The 15,052-nt window shown below is 40.2% G+C and overlaps 1 protein-coding gene across 2 annotated transcripts in view; it reads right to left on the reverse strand.

Moving 5' to 3' along the window:
* MYO10 (myosin X) overlaps positions 1–15,052 on the reverse strand; it is a 164,518-nt gene that overhangs the window by 79,364 nt on the left and 70,102 nt on the right. For both annotated transcript variants that reach the window (XM_082754759.1, XM_082754758.1), the window contains exon 4: positions 1,377–1,564. In XM_082754759.1, the coding sequence (XP_082610885.1) occupies positions 1,377–1,564 (188 nt within the window). The remainder of the gene's footprint in view (positions 1–1,376; positions 1,565–15,052) is intronic.

Raw genomic sequence — 15,052 nt, forward strand, 5'->3', positions numbered from 1 at the left:
GATTTCAGACCCCAAAGTTCAAGTTTGGGGGTTGTTGACAAGTGATTAGCTGACATTACACCACAAAATAACGACTCCAGTCTATCTAATTTCAGAAAGATCTTCGTGCATTTATCTTGGAGTATCATCTGGACTCATCTTTTAATGTACAGCACTATATATTACATTAAAACAAAACCAACCAAACAAAAAAGTTGAAAGTTGAAAAACTCACTCACAGCCCACCTCTGTCTTTGTCATTACCAGACAGGACCTGCCCAGAGGAAAGAGCAGGCAGAGGCTGAGAGCTTTCAGAAACTTGAAAACAGACCTAGCTGTGTTGCACCTGATCCGCATTTATAACAACAGCTTGTGTGCTGAACTACATGTACCAAATCCTCTTCTTACCCAGGAAACCTTGCAAATTGTTCTGCAATTTTAAAAGCCTGTAGAAATTGCCTACTGCAAAAGGTGTTACTCTCACTTTGCCTCATCCCCTATCTGCCCTGATGGCTGACCAGTGCTTTCGTCCCACTGCTGTCGCATGGGCTCCCACAGAGGTCAGGAGACAGCCAGTACCATGTCACCTTGTGCCTGAGTTCTCACTTTGAAGACATTTACTTGTGCTATTGGCTGCAGGATGGCGAGAGCAAACAGGCACAAAAATACTGCAAAGGGGAGAGAGGAGAGGGAGGGGAAACAAATTCTCACTCCATCATGCATCAGTCCCTGTACGGAGCCTGAAGGTGCCACACTGCGATTGCCAACAAGCTGGTCCTGCTGATCTGGTGAGCGAGGATTTGGTTTCCCCTGTGCTTGTGTGAGCCAACGCAGCTGAGCTGGCAGGCTGGGGAAAGGGAGCCACACCAGGCGAAGAGCTGGCTCTGTTCATTGCTCTTTTGGAGCCAGAAGGAAGGAGGAGCTGAAAACTGCTAAAAGCTATTGAAATGCCAACTGCTTTCAGTGTACATTCAGCAGCAGTGAGATCCTGAGCACCAGTGATGCAGTGGATCAAATGGGAGGTTATTAAAATGCCATTAAATTAAGGCACAATGAGATTAAGAAAGTAAAAGTGATCAGGCAGAATCAAGCAGCTGAAACGGGAAGAATTTTTTCTTTTGCTGTTGTTATTTACAGCATTTCTCAAGACTGGTATAGATTTATTTTTTCCCTCTAGATGCAGGTTTGGGGTATAGTGTTGACAAACTATTGAGCTGCAAGGGATGCTTTTAAGAGGTCTGCAGAATAATGAGTTGCAATTTCAAAGATCTCTGCCCAAACTGATGGTTTAAAAGCCTGCTTTCTTTTGGAATCTTCCTCTTCATTCAGTCTGAATACCTGTCTCTAAACCACCTTGAGGTACGCTGTCAGGGATAATCAAAGCAGCAGCCATTTACCTGATGAGGATACACTGGTTGTCGTGACGCTTCCAAAGGCAGCGGTAGCACTCGTTGGCCACAGCAAAGATGTGAGGTGCAATCTCTCCCATGTGGTGCTTGCTGTATCGCTCCATGGCAGTGCAGTCATACAGCCCTGGGATGGTCTTGTAAGGGTTCACAGAAGCAACTATGGAACCGATGTACGTCTGCAAGCACAAAATCCCCACAGTTGTTATTAGAGATGGGGTAGAGCAAAATAACAGACCTCACACAGTAAACACATTTGCAAAAGCCTACCAATCCTCATTAGTTTGGATAAAGTTGGCTAGTAGTTTTCCCCACTTTTGTTCTTTGGACAAGAGCAACAGAAGGGTGAAAACTGTTTCCACCTCCCCCGTGTCTTCATGCTTACCCTGCCTACAGCACAGAGCTTCCAAGCTCAGGATTCGTCCCTGCATTAACGCCATTTACCACTGCACAGGAGCACCAATGAGCACCAGTGAACATGTGCTTTTCACACGTTCTTAGAGACTTTATGAACTTTCTAAACATGACTGTATCCCTAGGTCCTGAGCACTGCTGCAAAGGCTGTTTTGCCATGCACAGTATCAAAAACCTTCTCCGTTCCCCATTTTTAAGATGGGAGTATCAGACACTAGCATCATTAGAGGGTAACAGGCCCTAAGAAAAGTACATGAACCGGCAGATGCTGCCAAAACACTAAATTTATGCAACTTAATTTACTACTGCTTTGATGCACAATGGCAACTGACACAACATTCATTTCTCTCCTGTTGCAATTAGAGAGCACATCAGTTAAAACCACCCAGGTAGTAGCTTATACCCATTCCCATTGCCTTAACTCATTAAACTGTGGTAACGTGATCATGTACAACAGCCTATTTGCACTGTTACTCATTTTCTGTCTTTTCCATCTGCTTCACAGTCATCGTCTAGCCACCTGAATATATTTTTAAAATAAAATCAAATTAAGTGAAGCAGGAGATAACATTAAGCACACTATCTCCAGAATTTCCGGTACATTTCTGGGGCACATAAAACTAATTGATATAGCATACAATATATGTGGTGTTAACGCTGTGATACTAATTTTATTTTGTTAAGCGCTCTTTCTGAGGTTACACGCCAGAAGCTAGAGCACCTGGCTTCAACAGCTCTGCTGTGGCCTTGCAAAGATCTGGGCTGCAGCTCTGTAGCACAGTCCCTGTGTACATACAGATGCTCTGTCAGCAGATAACCCTGTCATCACCAACAGGAATTGGCTATGAAGCTCGCAGCAGGGCTGGGGCTCTCTTTGTGTATGCAGCACCTTATCCCCAGAGGGCTTCAGGAAGGGGCCCCATGTCCTCCACCTGCAGCACTGCCTCCAGCAAGCCACTGCAGGGGCACTTGTGAAGACCCACTCACCACCAGCTCCCTCATGCTTTCCTCTCTTTCAATCTCTTCCATGTCTCCACAGCATTTGCATTTCACATCTACCTGCCTCCTTTCTCTTCTCCTTAATTAATACGTAATTATCACTGTGTATCCGCTCTCCTTTCTCACTGTTATCCTGATGCTTTATTTCCCATTATCCATCTGCTTCATCCTCTGTTAGGCCCAACACCAGCAGCAGCTTTTGCTAAGGAGACTACAGCAATGTCCTTGAAATGATGACAATTTTATTAGATGCAAGGGGAATGTTCTTCCTCACTGTAACTGAGGTGTATTTTACAGAGCTGTGAGCTCACAGTCCATATGTTTCATAAACCTGCCACACTGTACAATAGCTCATAAGGTTTCAGCTAGAGGAAAGATCCCATTTCAACACGAGATCGTATCGCAGGGCAATTAGAGCACCGAGACAACAGTTTAATTTCCTGGGATCATCACCTCTTGGGTTCTTGAATAACTAGTGGGCAAGTATCTAGGAACAAACTTCCTCAGCTTGATACGTATTTCAGTACAGATTGCATGGGCAGGGATATATCCATAATATTTAATTACATGAATGGTTTATTGGTCAATGCCTGCACTGTATACTGCTACGGATCCACCTCTTTACCCTACTAAAAAGTCTGACTGAAGTCAGAAGTAGGAATAGTAATTTGAGGCACACCATCAAACCAGATACTACGGCAAACAAGCAAACATATGAACACTGATACCACCCAACTTTATAACTGTAAATATCCACTCTACAGCTTCTGTGTGGTCAAACACATAACAGACCACCACAATACTCCTCCACCTTCCAGTGATAAAGCACTGGCAAAAAGCACCACCACTGACTGCAGTGCAACTCTTCTTGCTTCTCCTATTCCAAACCCGAAGTATCAGGAGAGCAGCCCACTTCTGCACCAGCTCTCTCGACCTGAGATGATCTTTCCCATGACTTCAGCAAAACTTTTTCAAAATGACACAGGCAGTTCCAGATCCGTGAGCAGATTCTGTTCCAAGAGTCATTTGCTGTAACAATGCCAGGATCACTACTTTTCCTGTCCCCTCACCATCCCATGTTGTTACTAGCAGCACAATTTCACTGAAACCCAATCGCACTTCTGTCAGCCTCCACCCTGGCACCCCCAGAAGCCCCCGAGTCATGGACTTGGAGCACGGTTGGACTCACAGACAGGGAGCAGGTGCCAACAATTCACCCTGTCCCATGCAGGGCTCTGCCTCCATCCCCTCAGGAATCCTATCAGCCTCCCCATTCAACCGCTTTCTCTGAGGGCAGACTTTCCAGTTTTGCAAGTGCAAGCAGGATAGCAGCAAGTGAGGCGGGTGCAAAGATACACAAAAAAGCACAGGGCTGTTATGCTATCTCCTGAGCACTTTTCCTGCACCAGGCATCATTCATACTGCAAATTAAAGCAGATACCAGTCAAAAGCAGGAACTCTGAATTACTTTATTATGCTAACCTTGTGAGGCAGCTGCTTAGATGAAATTTCAGAAAAGGTGTTTTCATGTAAGAATGTCACTTCCACTTTGCTTAAAAGAGAGTGAATTAATTCTTCTCTTTGTTCTTTGCAGTTTCTAATCTGATTCTCGCAGTCAATAATTGCTTGTTGTAATGAAAGCACTCCAAAGCAGTTACGAATGGGAAAAATACTAATGTGTCTGCCAGAGTACCAGCAAGTGGACTGAAAATTTCTGAAAATTTCCTGCTGAAAAAGTCTGAGGGGTATTTCAAAGAAATACTGTGTAGAGCTTCTGCTGCAAGCCTGGTTTCTTTTGTTATGGACTAAACCAGCAACAACTCATTATCAGATCACCATTAATAAACAAATTTGAATCTAAAAATAAATGAAAAGTTGAGTAATTCAGTCTGAATCCCAATGTGGTGCTTTCTGCTTATTTTTTTTTTTTTACTGAAATTTTACATTGGTAATGCATCCTGGTCACAAACTACAGACACTCCTGCTCCCCCTTTTAACACACACACACAAAAAAAAGGAAATAAGATTGTTTGCTGATCCTTTGACTTCCAAAATTAGAAGTTCAAGCCCTGTCTTCTCAGCTAGACGTTCAGTTAGACAATGGCATCACAAGAGTCAAAATGAAAGATGTACTTGAGAAAGGAAGAGATTTTTCACCAGTTCTCTAAATGCTTTCTTTGTTTGTTTTGCTTGTTGCCTTGTGACAGCAATCAGTTTTAAACCTTATGTCTAGAAATCACCCCAGACTTCTTCAAACACTCAAGAACAACTTAGTTCTTTAACAAGGCTCAAGAGCTCACAAAGATTTCTGACACCCACAGAAATACTCCAGAGAAACTACAGATTGTCAGAGTAGTCCTGTCTATCACTACAGAAGTTATCTTGGTTGAAATAATCTCTTTCAAGTTAGCTTAAAATGATGAGAAAAAAGTTTGCAATAGTTTAGCTAAATATAATTTTAAACATCTTTCTACCCCATGTAGAAAAGGCTTTCTAAATAAAAGAGGAAAAAGTAGAATTTGAAATTTCCCCTTCAGTTTTCTTTTTCCAACTTTTCTTACACAGAACAAGCAACAAATAAGGAAGCAGCCCGAGCACACGTTCACTTAATTAATCCTATAAACCAATCACACTGTGTAGATCAGGACTACCTTTGCTCTCCATCTTTTTCCGTTTTCACAAAATCTTTTCTGCATACATCCTTTCAGCCTTGCTTCATGTCCAGCAATCATCCACCTTCCATTTCTTCCCCTCTCATGCCAAGACTCAGGCATCTCCTCCACAATAGCTTTTTTATTCCCAAGGATTCTTTAATGATCTCTGTGTTTTATCCAAGCCTGGTTTTCCCATGTAAGGTCATCAATTTTATCCCACACTATTTTTCTCGTGACCTCTCTTAACCCACTACATCAACGTACTCCTCTGTAATTCCCTGACTTCTAGTATTTGAGACATCCAATTTTTCCTTCTTTCTTTAAAAGAAAACGAAAAGAATAGAAAAGGACTTATCTTGGGCTTTGCATATCATGCTACAGGGAAGGTGACAGAGAAGGCAGGAGGACTCTGTTAAAGGGCGTTACACGCTGCTCCTGAATGAAGTCTTTGATCAACGATCAGAAGAGAAGCTAAAACTGCTTGCACTATTAAAACAGGCACAAAAAGACTACATTACTTAATTTCAATCACCGTGCTTCTTCAGTGACGCCAATATCAATATATTCTTTGAAACATTGTTTAGCATGACACTAGGAACATTGGAACTGATCAAATACAGAATTAAGATGCTTGGTCACAGATACATGCATTAATACTAAGACAGCACTCTAGGCACCCAACCCTCTTTTCAGAGCACTTTCAAGATATTCTGCTTTGGGCCAAAAAAAACAACTATCCTTACTGCGGAAACAAAATCATGTTTGCAGATGCATCAAAAACTATGTTTCCAGACTGTTTTTGTACAGCTCTCAACTTTGTTACAATCATTGATGGAACTGATTCCATGTCTGATGAGTAAGGGCTACTGTCTGTTTTTAGTTTGTTTGGTGGTGGTGGTTGTGTATCAACCTGGCAATTTATGAAACAAGTATCATTTTCTGGTCTTGCCATTAATATAAGGGAAACTGAAATAAAACTGTAGTGCAACTGGCTCACTAGAAAGCCACTGTCTGGTACCTTCAGATAACAAATGTTAAAAGATCATCCATGTTCCACACAAGCCTCATCTCTCTCACACCTTTTATCATGTAGGCTAGAGTAACACTATTGAATTAAAACACCTGTGCTTTCATAGCACATGCAAATACAGACAGTCTTAAAAGAGCACAAAATAGCTGTCAAATTTCTCTATCTCCTCAACACTAAATTTCGAAGTTTGATGGTGTAAAACCTGGGATTAAAAGTTTGTTTAATGCTCTAGGCAGAGCCTCAATTTTTCCCCAATTCTCCCACGTAAGAGGATTAATTTTAATGGTGACTGCATTTATGCTGAAGCAAAGCTAACTAGGTCAACCACCATACACATGTTAGCATAAAAAGGAGAAAGATGGCTGGACCATATTTTGGGGTGCTTTTTAAGGAAGGGAGCAGAAGGAGCATATGCATGCCATAAGCGGGATGAAAATTAATGCTGTTGTTCATGGTAGATTCTTGATTTATCCTCTCTGTGGTAAGTATGCTGTGTCTTTCAGCTGGTCTTGAGCTAATTTCAGTGGGATGGAATCCAGTTTTCTCCCTAAATTATAAGCTAAAATGTCTGAAGCCAAGCTCCTTTCTTAAAAGCCATAATCAAACTGAATTACTAGACTACAAGTTTAGATGTTTTCAACCAATCAAGCCATGTTTGTGATGAAAATGTCATACTCTGTAATTATCCTTACATGCTTGGGCTTCTGCAGCCCTCACCATGTTTGGTGACTCATGGTGGGTTTCCATCAGCCCAAATTTACATCAGCTTTGCTTTTCTTTATCACTGTGTTCCTTCTCAATGCACACATCATTATGTGTGCATATCATACGCACAAATATATTCTCCTTCCTTCTTCTCAGAGTCAGTTGTAGAACTGATTGCAAAATGAGATGGCCTGTGTGTTCACAAAACATCCTATAAACATGGGAGTTAGCATCCACAGGAGATGACCTTCTGAAGGGAATCAGAATGAGACAGCATGTCACTAAGTTCAAATGCCATCAGGCAGCTGCCTACATTCAAGACCTACCTTTTAATGTTGTCCCTCTCATTGTTTTCTCTAAGTCTCTTCCCAGACACATTCACACTGCTTAACTGCATTTTCCCATGTGCTTTGCTCCACAAGGTAAGCTGCATCAGCCTCTTCTACCAGCTACCTCCCCTCCCTGATGGCCTTTTCCCTTTCTGTGCTGAGAACAGATCAGGTTTGTGGAGTAACAGAAGAAGGTATTTTCAAAGCTGGGCTTTATGCTTGTTTTTACTGGCACAGCTCATGGCAAGATTCTGGAATAAATTTGAAATATTTATACATGATTTCAGATGATCAGAGGCAACTGTTGGGCAACAATATCCCCTTTTAATTGCATCTTTGTCTGTTGCATTCACTCTTCAACTCTGTTAAAGTGACCTTACGCTTCCATTGGTACCAAGCTTTAACCTACACCACCCTGTTCCAGGCCTCTCTGAGGACAAAGGCTATGTTACCTTTTCACGAAGAAAGACAAACTTTGCAGCCCAGCTACCTTTAACTTCTAAACTATGCTAATCTTTCCACTCCCTACAGTTCCAACCTTGCACATCCATAGCGTCCTTGTTCTAGAGAGCTAACTGAAGCTAGAAAATCTTTGTGTTTCGTCAGGGGTAAAAACTGGGTTTTGTTCACGTTAGCTACCAACAGAAATAGCAGAACAGAGTGCAGTGGCAGCTGTATCTTTCAGCTTAACTCAAGAGAAGGCTCAGAGATAATGAAGAACCTGCATAAAAACAAGAGATCTCCACAAGTTGAGATCCACTCCCTTTGCTTTCCCATTAACTTTCTCCTATGGAACAGACAATTCTTTGTGGATCGAGATACTCGAGTAACTTCACAAATGTTATCCAGAATCCACACAACACCTACAGGATCTCCAATGGGTTTTTTTTGTTTGTTTGTTTGTTTTTCCCCTGGAGGATACAAGATGAACTGGCATCGAAGAAATAAGTGCCCAAGAATATTAAAAGGGCCAAAGAAGAAAAAACCCATACCTTAAAACCAGAAATGGCAAAACCCAGGTGGGGAATGTGAAACTAATATAATGAAAAACTGATACAAAAGGGTTGTTACAGCCAAAGGTAAAAAGTAAAAACATTCTGATGTAAAAGACTATAATATTAATATCAGATGGACACCTTTCCTGATTTAAGAAATTCACCAGTTTCTAGTAATTTTTCTCCTCAGTATAAGAAGGACCAAGCCTCCTTGTTCTTTGCTGACTAATACAAGAGAACCAACAGAATCTCTACCATTTAGCAGGTCTGTCTACTGGATGTCAGGATAATGATCTTCAGCAATCTACTGCCTAGACTGTTTATATAAAACATCTACTTCTTATGGAAGAATCTCTTCCATGGCCAAGTGAAGAGAGAAGGTGACCTCCTGAATTAAAAAAAAAACAAAACACACAAAAAAAACCAAAAACATGATCAATCAGAATGAGACATTGATTTTTTGACATTTTCATGTGCAGCAATACATAATGTGACTGTAGGTTTGCTCAATTTCACAGCTTGGCTCTAATGAGGAGAACACTAGCTCAAATCAGAAAAGGCTCCACAAAGAGTGGAGACCCCATGGCTCTTCATTTCAAATGGCCTGTGGCCACACATTGGTTCTTCTTCCTGCTTTGTTATTGCACAATGTTCAAATGCCTTTTTCAAAGCTGTCTGAAGGTCTAATTAGCCCTCAAGCAAGGGAAAAGTAAGTTCTTCCTTCCTATCGATAATCTTGCTAAGATAAAGGGGCTTTTCAGAGAAAACACATGCAAATGAAAACAAAACTTCTATTCAGTGATATCGCCAAAATCAGTGTCCCCAGAACTCGGGAGAAATATTTTTAATATAAAGTTTTGGAGATCTGATTTTTTTCTGCCTGCAAGTATATTCTGTACTGATATCCAGATTTTTCAAACTTGCATGCTTTAGGCATTTTAAGCCTCTCCTACAAAAAATGCTCTTTCAGGAGGCAAGTAGGAAGAATAGAAAGTATGCTTTAACAGAGCATGAAAATAGAAACCAAAAGCCTGAATAACCAAAATGAAGTCAATTCCAGATTATTTATTGGATGGCACTGAACTACAGTCAAGTAGCCATGGGTCTACAAATCAGCACTAAGATAGCAAACTGTATTAGTAGCCAAATCTGCTGAAGGGAACGTCTAGATCCCACTGTGTTTTGAAAATAAATGTTGACAGACATCAAAAGGAAATAATTTAAACTGCTTGTGAGAAATGGATTAAATCTTTTCAAATTAAAGTCTCACTATGAACTATCCACTTAAGCAGGTAGACAGCAGCTATAACATTTTTAACTTAAAATGCTTGTCTATAGCCTTTTTAGTTTTAAACTGCTGGAATAAGGCATTTGGTCTGTGTAGCACAAGCAGTAAATTTTGTGCAGCTCACTTTACAGTCAAAGCCCAATTCACATTAAGAAAACACGTCCTGGTGACAGACAAGTGGCTTAAGTTTCAGAGTTTAAATCCCTACCCTCCTTTGTAGATGTTTGCGAGCAAATAAACCTTGAAGAAAGGAGATCAACCTTACCTGCAAGCAATACAAAGGTGCATGCAGAAGTATCCAGCACCATTTACAATCCAATTGTTAAAAAAATATAACTTCAAATTGGTCTACTTTCTGTTCTTCTCAGCTCACATCGTTACCAGTGACATTCAATAAAGATGTGGAAAAGCCAATGCAAAAAGCAATCCTTCAAATCTAAGAAAACATTAGCAATATCATCACCAATGCTCAAGTCTGTACAAGATGGTAAGATTTCCACTTTGTAGTTTTCAATACAAAAGACTCAGTTCTCATTCAAAACTCATGGAAATCAACAGGAATTTACCGTTGACCCTTCATGCATCATTTATTCTTTTAGCAGCTAGCCAAATGGAAAGAAAAATAGTGGTACAGAGCAGGCAAAAAGCAAGATTTTTGTTATTTTAACAGAACTTTGTCTTCCTCCTCCTCACCTTCCTCACTGACAGAGTCCGTTGATGATGGCCAGTAATATAACTATTGCACCATACACACATAGCAGGTTATCAAGAGAACCTAACCTACTACAAACTGTAACAGCAATTTACCTAAAATCAAGTTGTTTGTGTAGCCGTTGAAAACACGATAGCTAACTCAACCACAAAGACCTTTCTGAGCAACTCCTTTTTTATTATGTTGACCACAACTTCTCAGACCAAAAGATTTGTTAAGATCTGAGTATACACACCTTAGAAATCCCCAATGTTTTCAGTAGGGACTTCAGGTAAAGTTTTTATTGTTATTATTAGCAGTGTCACAAGTTCAGCAGTAAAGAGCAATTAAAAAAGAATAAAAGTTGGTTAACCAATCAATGGCATTTGTTTACTTTACTCATATTGTTACAGCTATATTCTTCCTTTAATATGGATTTAAAAAGAAAAATAACAAAATAACAGTAATTGGTCTTTGGAAGACAAATCTTGATCTATTTAACTGACCATCTTTTAGAAACAGTGATCACCAGATATAGATTCCACTAAATTTCCAATTCAAAGCCTGCTGTGTTTACATAAATCTTTGTCTACTGCTCTCCAATAACAGATGTGAAACGGAAGCTGTAATTAATGCTTGGAGACATGAACTCACTTTGAACTACATTTTGAAAACACTGTCTGATGTAAGCATAACGTGCTAATTATAGAGGTAAGTACCTATATATAGACATCTTTCATGCAATCTTAGCAACTGAGCTGTTTGGTGCACCTCCATTAAAGGACCTGGTGTAGACAATTATCCCCATTCTCTGCAGTAGTGTAGAAGGCACCTTAACAGAAGGTATGAAAAAACACAGATTCATCAACATGACTTCTAAATTTATTTACAGTAAAGTATAGCAATTAAATAAACAGAAGTTTCTTCAGTGACCAAACAGCAGATCCTGCAAACTGATTACTTGGAACTGCCCTAGAGTATTAGATACGTATAGAAAAAACTGTGCAATTACAGATAGTTTGCAGATAAGACTAAATGTGGTTCTATGAGCCAGTGAAATAACTAAGGATTTGGTCTAAATGTATATGTACAATACTAGCATTTATATGTACATATTTTATAGTAAGTAAGATTTATGTGGAAGCAAGGAAATGTTTTGGCCTCTTTTCACAATGTACTCGTTACTTGACAGCATTACTGAAAATTTGACAGAAGTGCAGATTACCAGGTGGCTTAAATTGTCATTGTTCTTCTTCTGTCAATGGCCCACACTTATTTGGACTACGGATAATGGTAGGCCGAAGACCAAAGCTGTCCAGCATCATGTAGAGGTACTTTATACACATTCTTTTAAGGTCCAGTTTTCTGCACATTCTGCAGCTTCCAAGTTCTTCTGCTTAAGAAAATAATCACGATAATTTTTGTCTTTCTAGTAAAACATTTTGGAGCTACTGTCTTTCACCAATTTTCTTTTGTCCGCCTCTACCTAAAACTTGTGTCCACTGTTGGGGACATCCAAACAGCAGTGCTTTCAGATTCCATAAATTACATCTGTCTTACTTTGTTCAATTAACCAAGGTATCAACGTGCCTTGTGGTTTTCCCACTAAAAAACACGCAACAACATCTACTTCCTGTTGACATGGCACTGTTGACAGAGCAATTGCACTGCTTCTGAAATGTGTTTTACTTTACTCAGAAAAAAAAAAATATGCAAAAACCTAGACAAACAAGTCACAGACAGCAACTGACCTATATACTACGGTGTCTCAGTCTGCGAACAGAATTTGGAGGGAAAAAAAACAAACACGACAGTGGTTATTGATTAATACTGCACAAACAACAACTAGTTCCCTCAGGGAACCTTCTTGACTTCAAGGCAGATAAACATGCAATAATTAGATGATTTAACAAACTACATCTGAATATGCTGCTAAAGCAAATAAGCACAAATAGATTTTTAAAAGGTATATTCATTTATTTATACATTGATTTTAAGTACAGATAGATGAGCATTCCATATTTGTTGCTTCAGCTGAAGAGACAAAGAAAACCAGCCACAAACTCTGAGCTCCTAATTACCACCACCCTCCTCTGATGTGGATGTGGCTGCTACAGCATTACATGTCTACGTGGCTGGTACAGAAGGTTTTTTTTTTTTTTTTTTTTTTTTTATAAAGACACACAAACCTAACAGATGGTTATGATTATTGGTGGGCAATCTGCAGTCCTAATTTGAAAGTGAGCAAAAATAGGCTATGTGCTTTCACCCTCCTGGCCGCTGTACAAGCTGGAGGCACATCTCCCTGCTCCGAGAGGCCTCTGGCTGCTGGGCCCAGCACACCCCTCTGGGCACACGGACCCGATTCTGGCCTAAACAAAATGCCACCTGTCAAAGAAGTGCTACTTCAAAGGTCTTACTAAGCTACTTCAGAGTTAAATCAACAGGAAAATAAACAACTAGAAGTGCTTTGGAACTTGTTTGTTGCCTGAACATGGGCAAACGAGGGTCAATTTGGCACTGGAAACCTCTGTAGGGAAGTGCATGATGCATACTGTGGTTATTTTCAGTCCTCCTCTGCCTCAGCAAAAGCTCTTCTTTATTCCTCTGTCGTGCTCTTCTGAAATCCACTTGCCTGCACCAGCACCTAACCACTGGCCACAGAGACAAGCGAACAGCAGCTCCTCCCACAACCAGTTTGGACACTGTAATTTGCGTGTCCTGTACTACAATTCGCACACGATGTGGTTTACAGTGTCTTCTCCAACACTAAGCCAGTCTCCTCTGTGATGTGTATTTAACTAAAAGTAAACCCGAATCAACAGCTTTGGGAACAAGTCTTCTTTGAACGGCAACAAGAACAGCTGCCGCAGCACTTCCCCTCTCCGCATCATGAGCCCATTGCTGGCTTGGCTTCAGAGGCAATGAAATCCCTCACTTGCCTTCACAAAAGGCTCCATTTTGCAGTGTGGGCACCTTCCAGTTTTAGCACTGATGTTTGTCTTTCTGTGTTTTTCCACACACCAACCTGGCACTCAAGCTAATCTGAGAATTCAAACACAGGTGTTAAACCTTGTCGAAAAGCTGGACCTCCCATCTCAAGCTGTTCCTGTTAAGCAAAACAGGGGAGGGAGTAGCAACAAGAACCCCTCCAGGACCCCATCACTGGCATAGTAACCCTGCCCCTTTGGCAGCCCAAAACCAAGCTTTTAGAGAAAAATTGCATTAATCAAGAAACCTGAAAAAAGTATCAGACAGGAGCCTGCTCTGAGGAATCTAGCAAGGGCCTGTATAGTCCACGCTTTTCACATACTAAAAAGGAAAAACATACCCTTTTATCTTCTACAGAAATACAAACAGGAAGTATCACAATTAGATGTCGACAGATTTGATGCTGATATAAAAGGATGATTGCATATGGATCAGAACAAATTTTGTCATTCATCTCACAACATAGATTCAGCTAGGTGCCTCAACAAATTAAGTACAGTGCCAGGCATCATTTACCCTATGAACATAGTCTATATGTCAAATCAATACAACCAACACCCCCTCACCCCCAGCACCCACATAAAAAGGGAAGAAATACATAAAATCCTATGCTGACCTTTATAGCTGGAGTTGTTAACAACAGCAAATAAAGTCACTGACATGTTTGACAATCTTTGGCATCTACTGAAAGTATCTTTTATAGTATTAATTAGGAAATAGAGAGAAATTTAGGAATAAGGGTATGATTAAGTGAGATGGAGAAGCAAAAATGTTATCAAGTAAAGGAAAAGTAAACTGAACTCAAACATCTGAAGATATTTATTGAAGTGCTCACTGCTGGATAAACACTTCATCAAATACAAACACACAACTTAACAGGGGAAGACTTGCATAAATATTGTTTTCCTGGGAAAGCAACTGTTTAAATTTCTTTTAAATTGTTTCTTTTGTATTTCTAAAATTATATATACTTTACACTACAATTTAGCGTATTTCACTTCATACCATTTTTTCCCCAGTTTGTGAGAAAAAGCAAGCACACAAACTCATATTCTAATTAAGTGCAATCCTCATTTTGTGTACAAAGGTGCTTCCCAGTCTTATTACCACAGGAAAAAAAAAAAAAAAAGCTGCTAAACTCAAGAACCACACTAATATGTTTGTAATACTGCAAGCAAAGAACTCACAGAAAGCTAAAAAGTACATTTCCACTCAGGAGGTGGGCAAGGAGGTGATCAGAGCTGAAGTAAACAGGGACACAGTGACAAACAATGACAAGCGTCTGTAAACTAAAAGCCAGGACATGGCAATTATATTTTGCTTTTTTATTCAGCAATGGAGAGAAGTATTCCACATGGATGACTAGCCCCTCAACTCAAAGTGCGGTGGGGCACATGCCCTCCTGATTTATCCCTACTTCACAAGGGACAGATACAACCAAGGTGCTGATAGATAGAAGATAGATGAGTGTAGTGTGCACACTACACTCACAAAGCTTTTACTAGCCACAGCAGAGGACTTTGGGGAGGGAATAGAAGAGGCACATGCACAATCTGTAAAGTTTTTTGTTC

This window comes from Aythya marila (genome assembly GCF_965140915.1).
Source record: "Aythya marila genome assembly, chromosome: 2".
NCBI classification, from domain to species: domain Eukaryota; kingdom Metazoa; phylum Chordata; class Aves; order Anseriformes; family Anatidae; genus Aythya; species Aythya marila.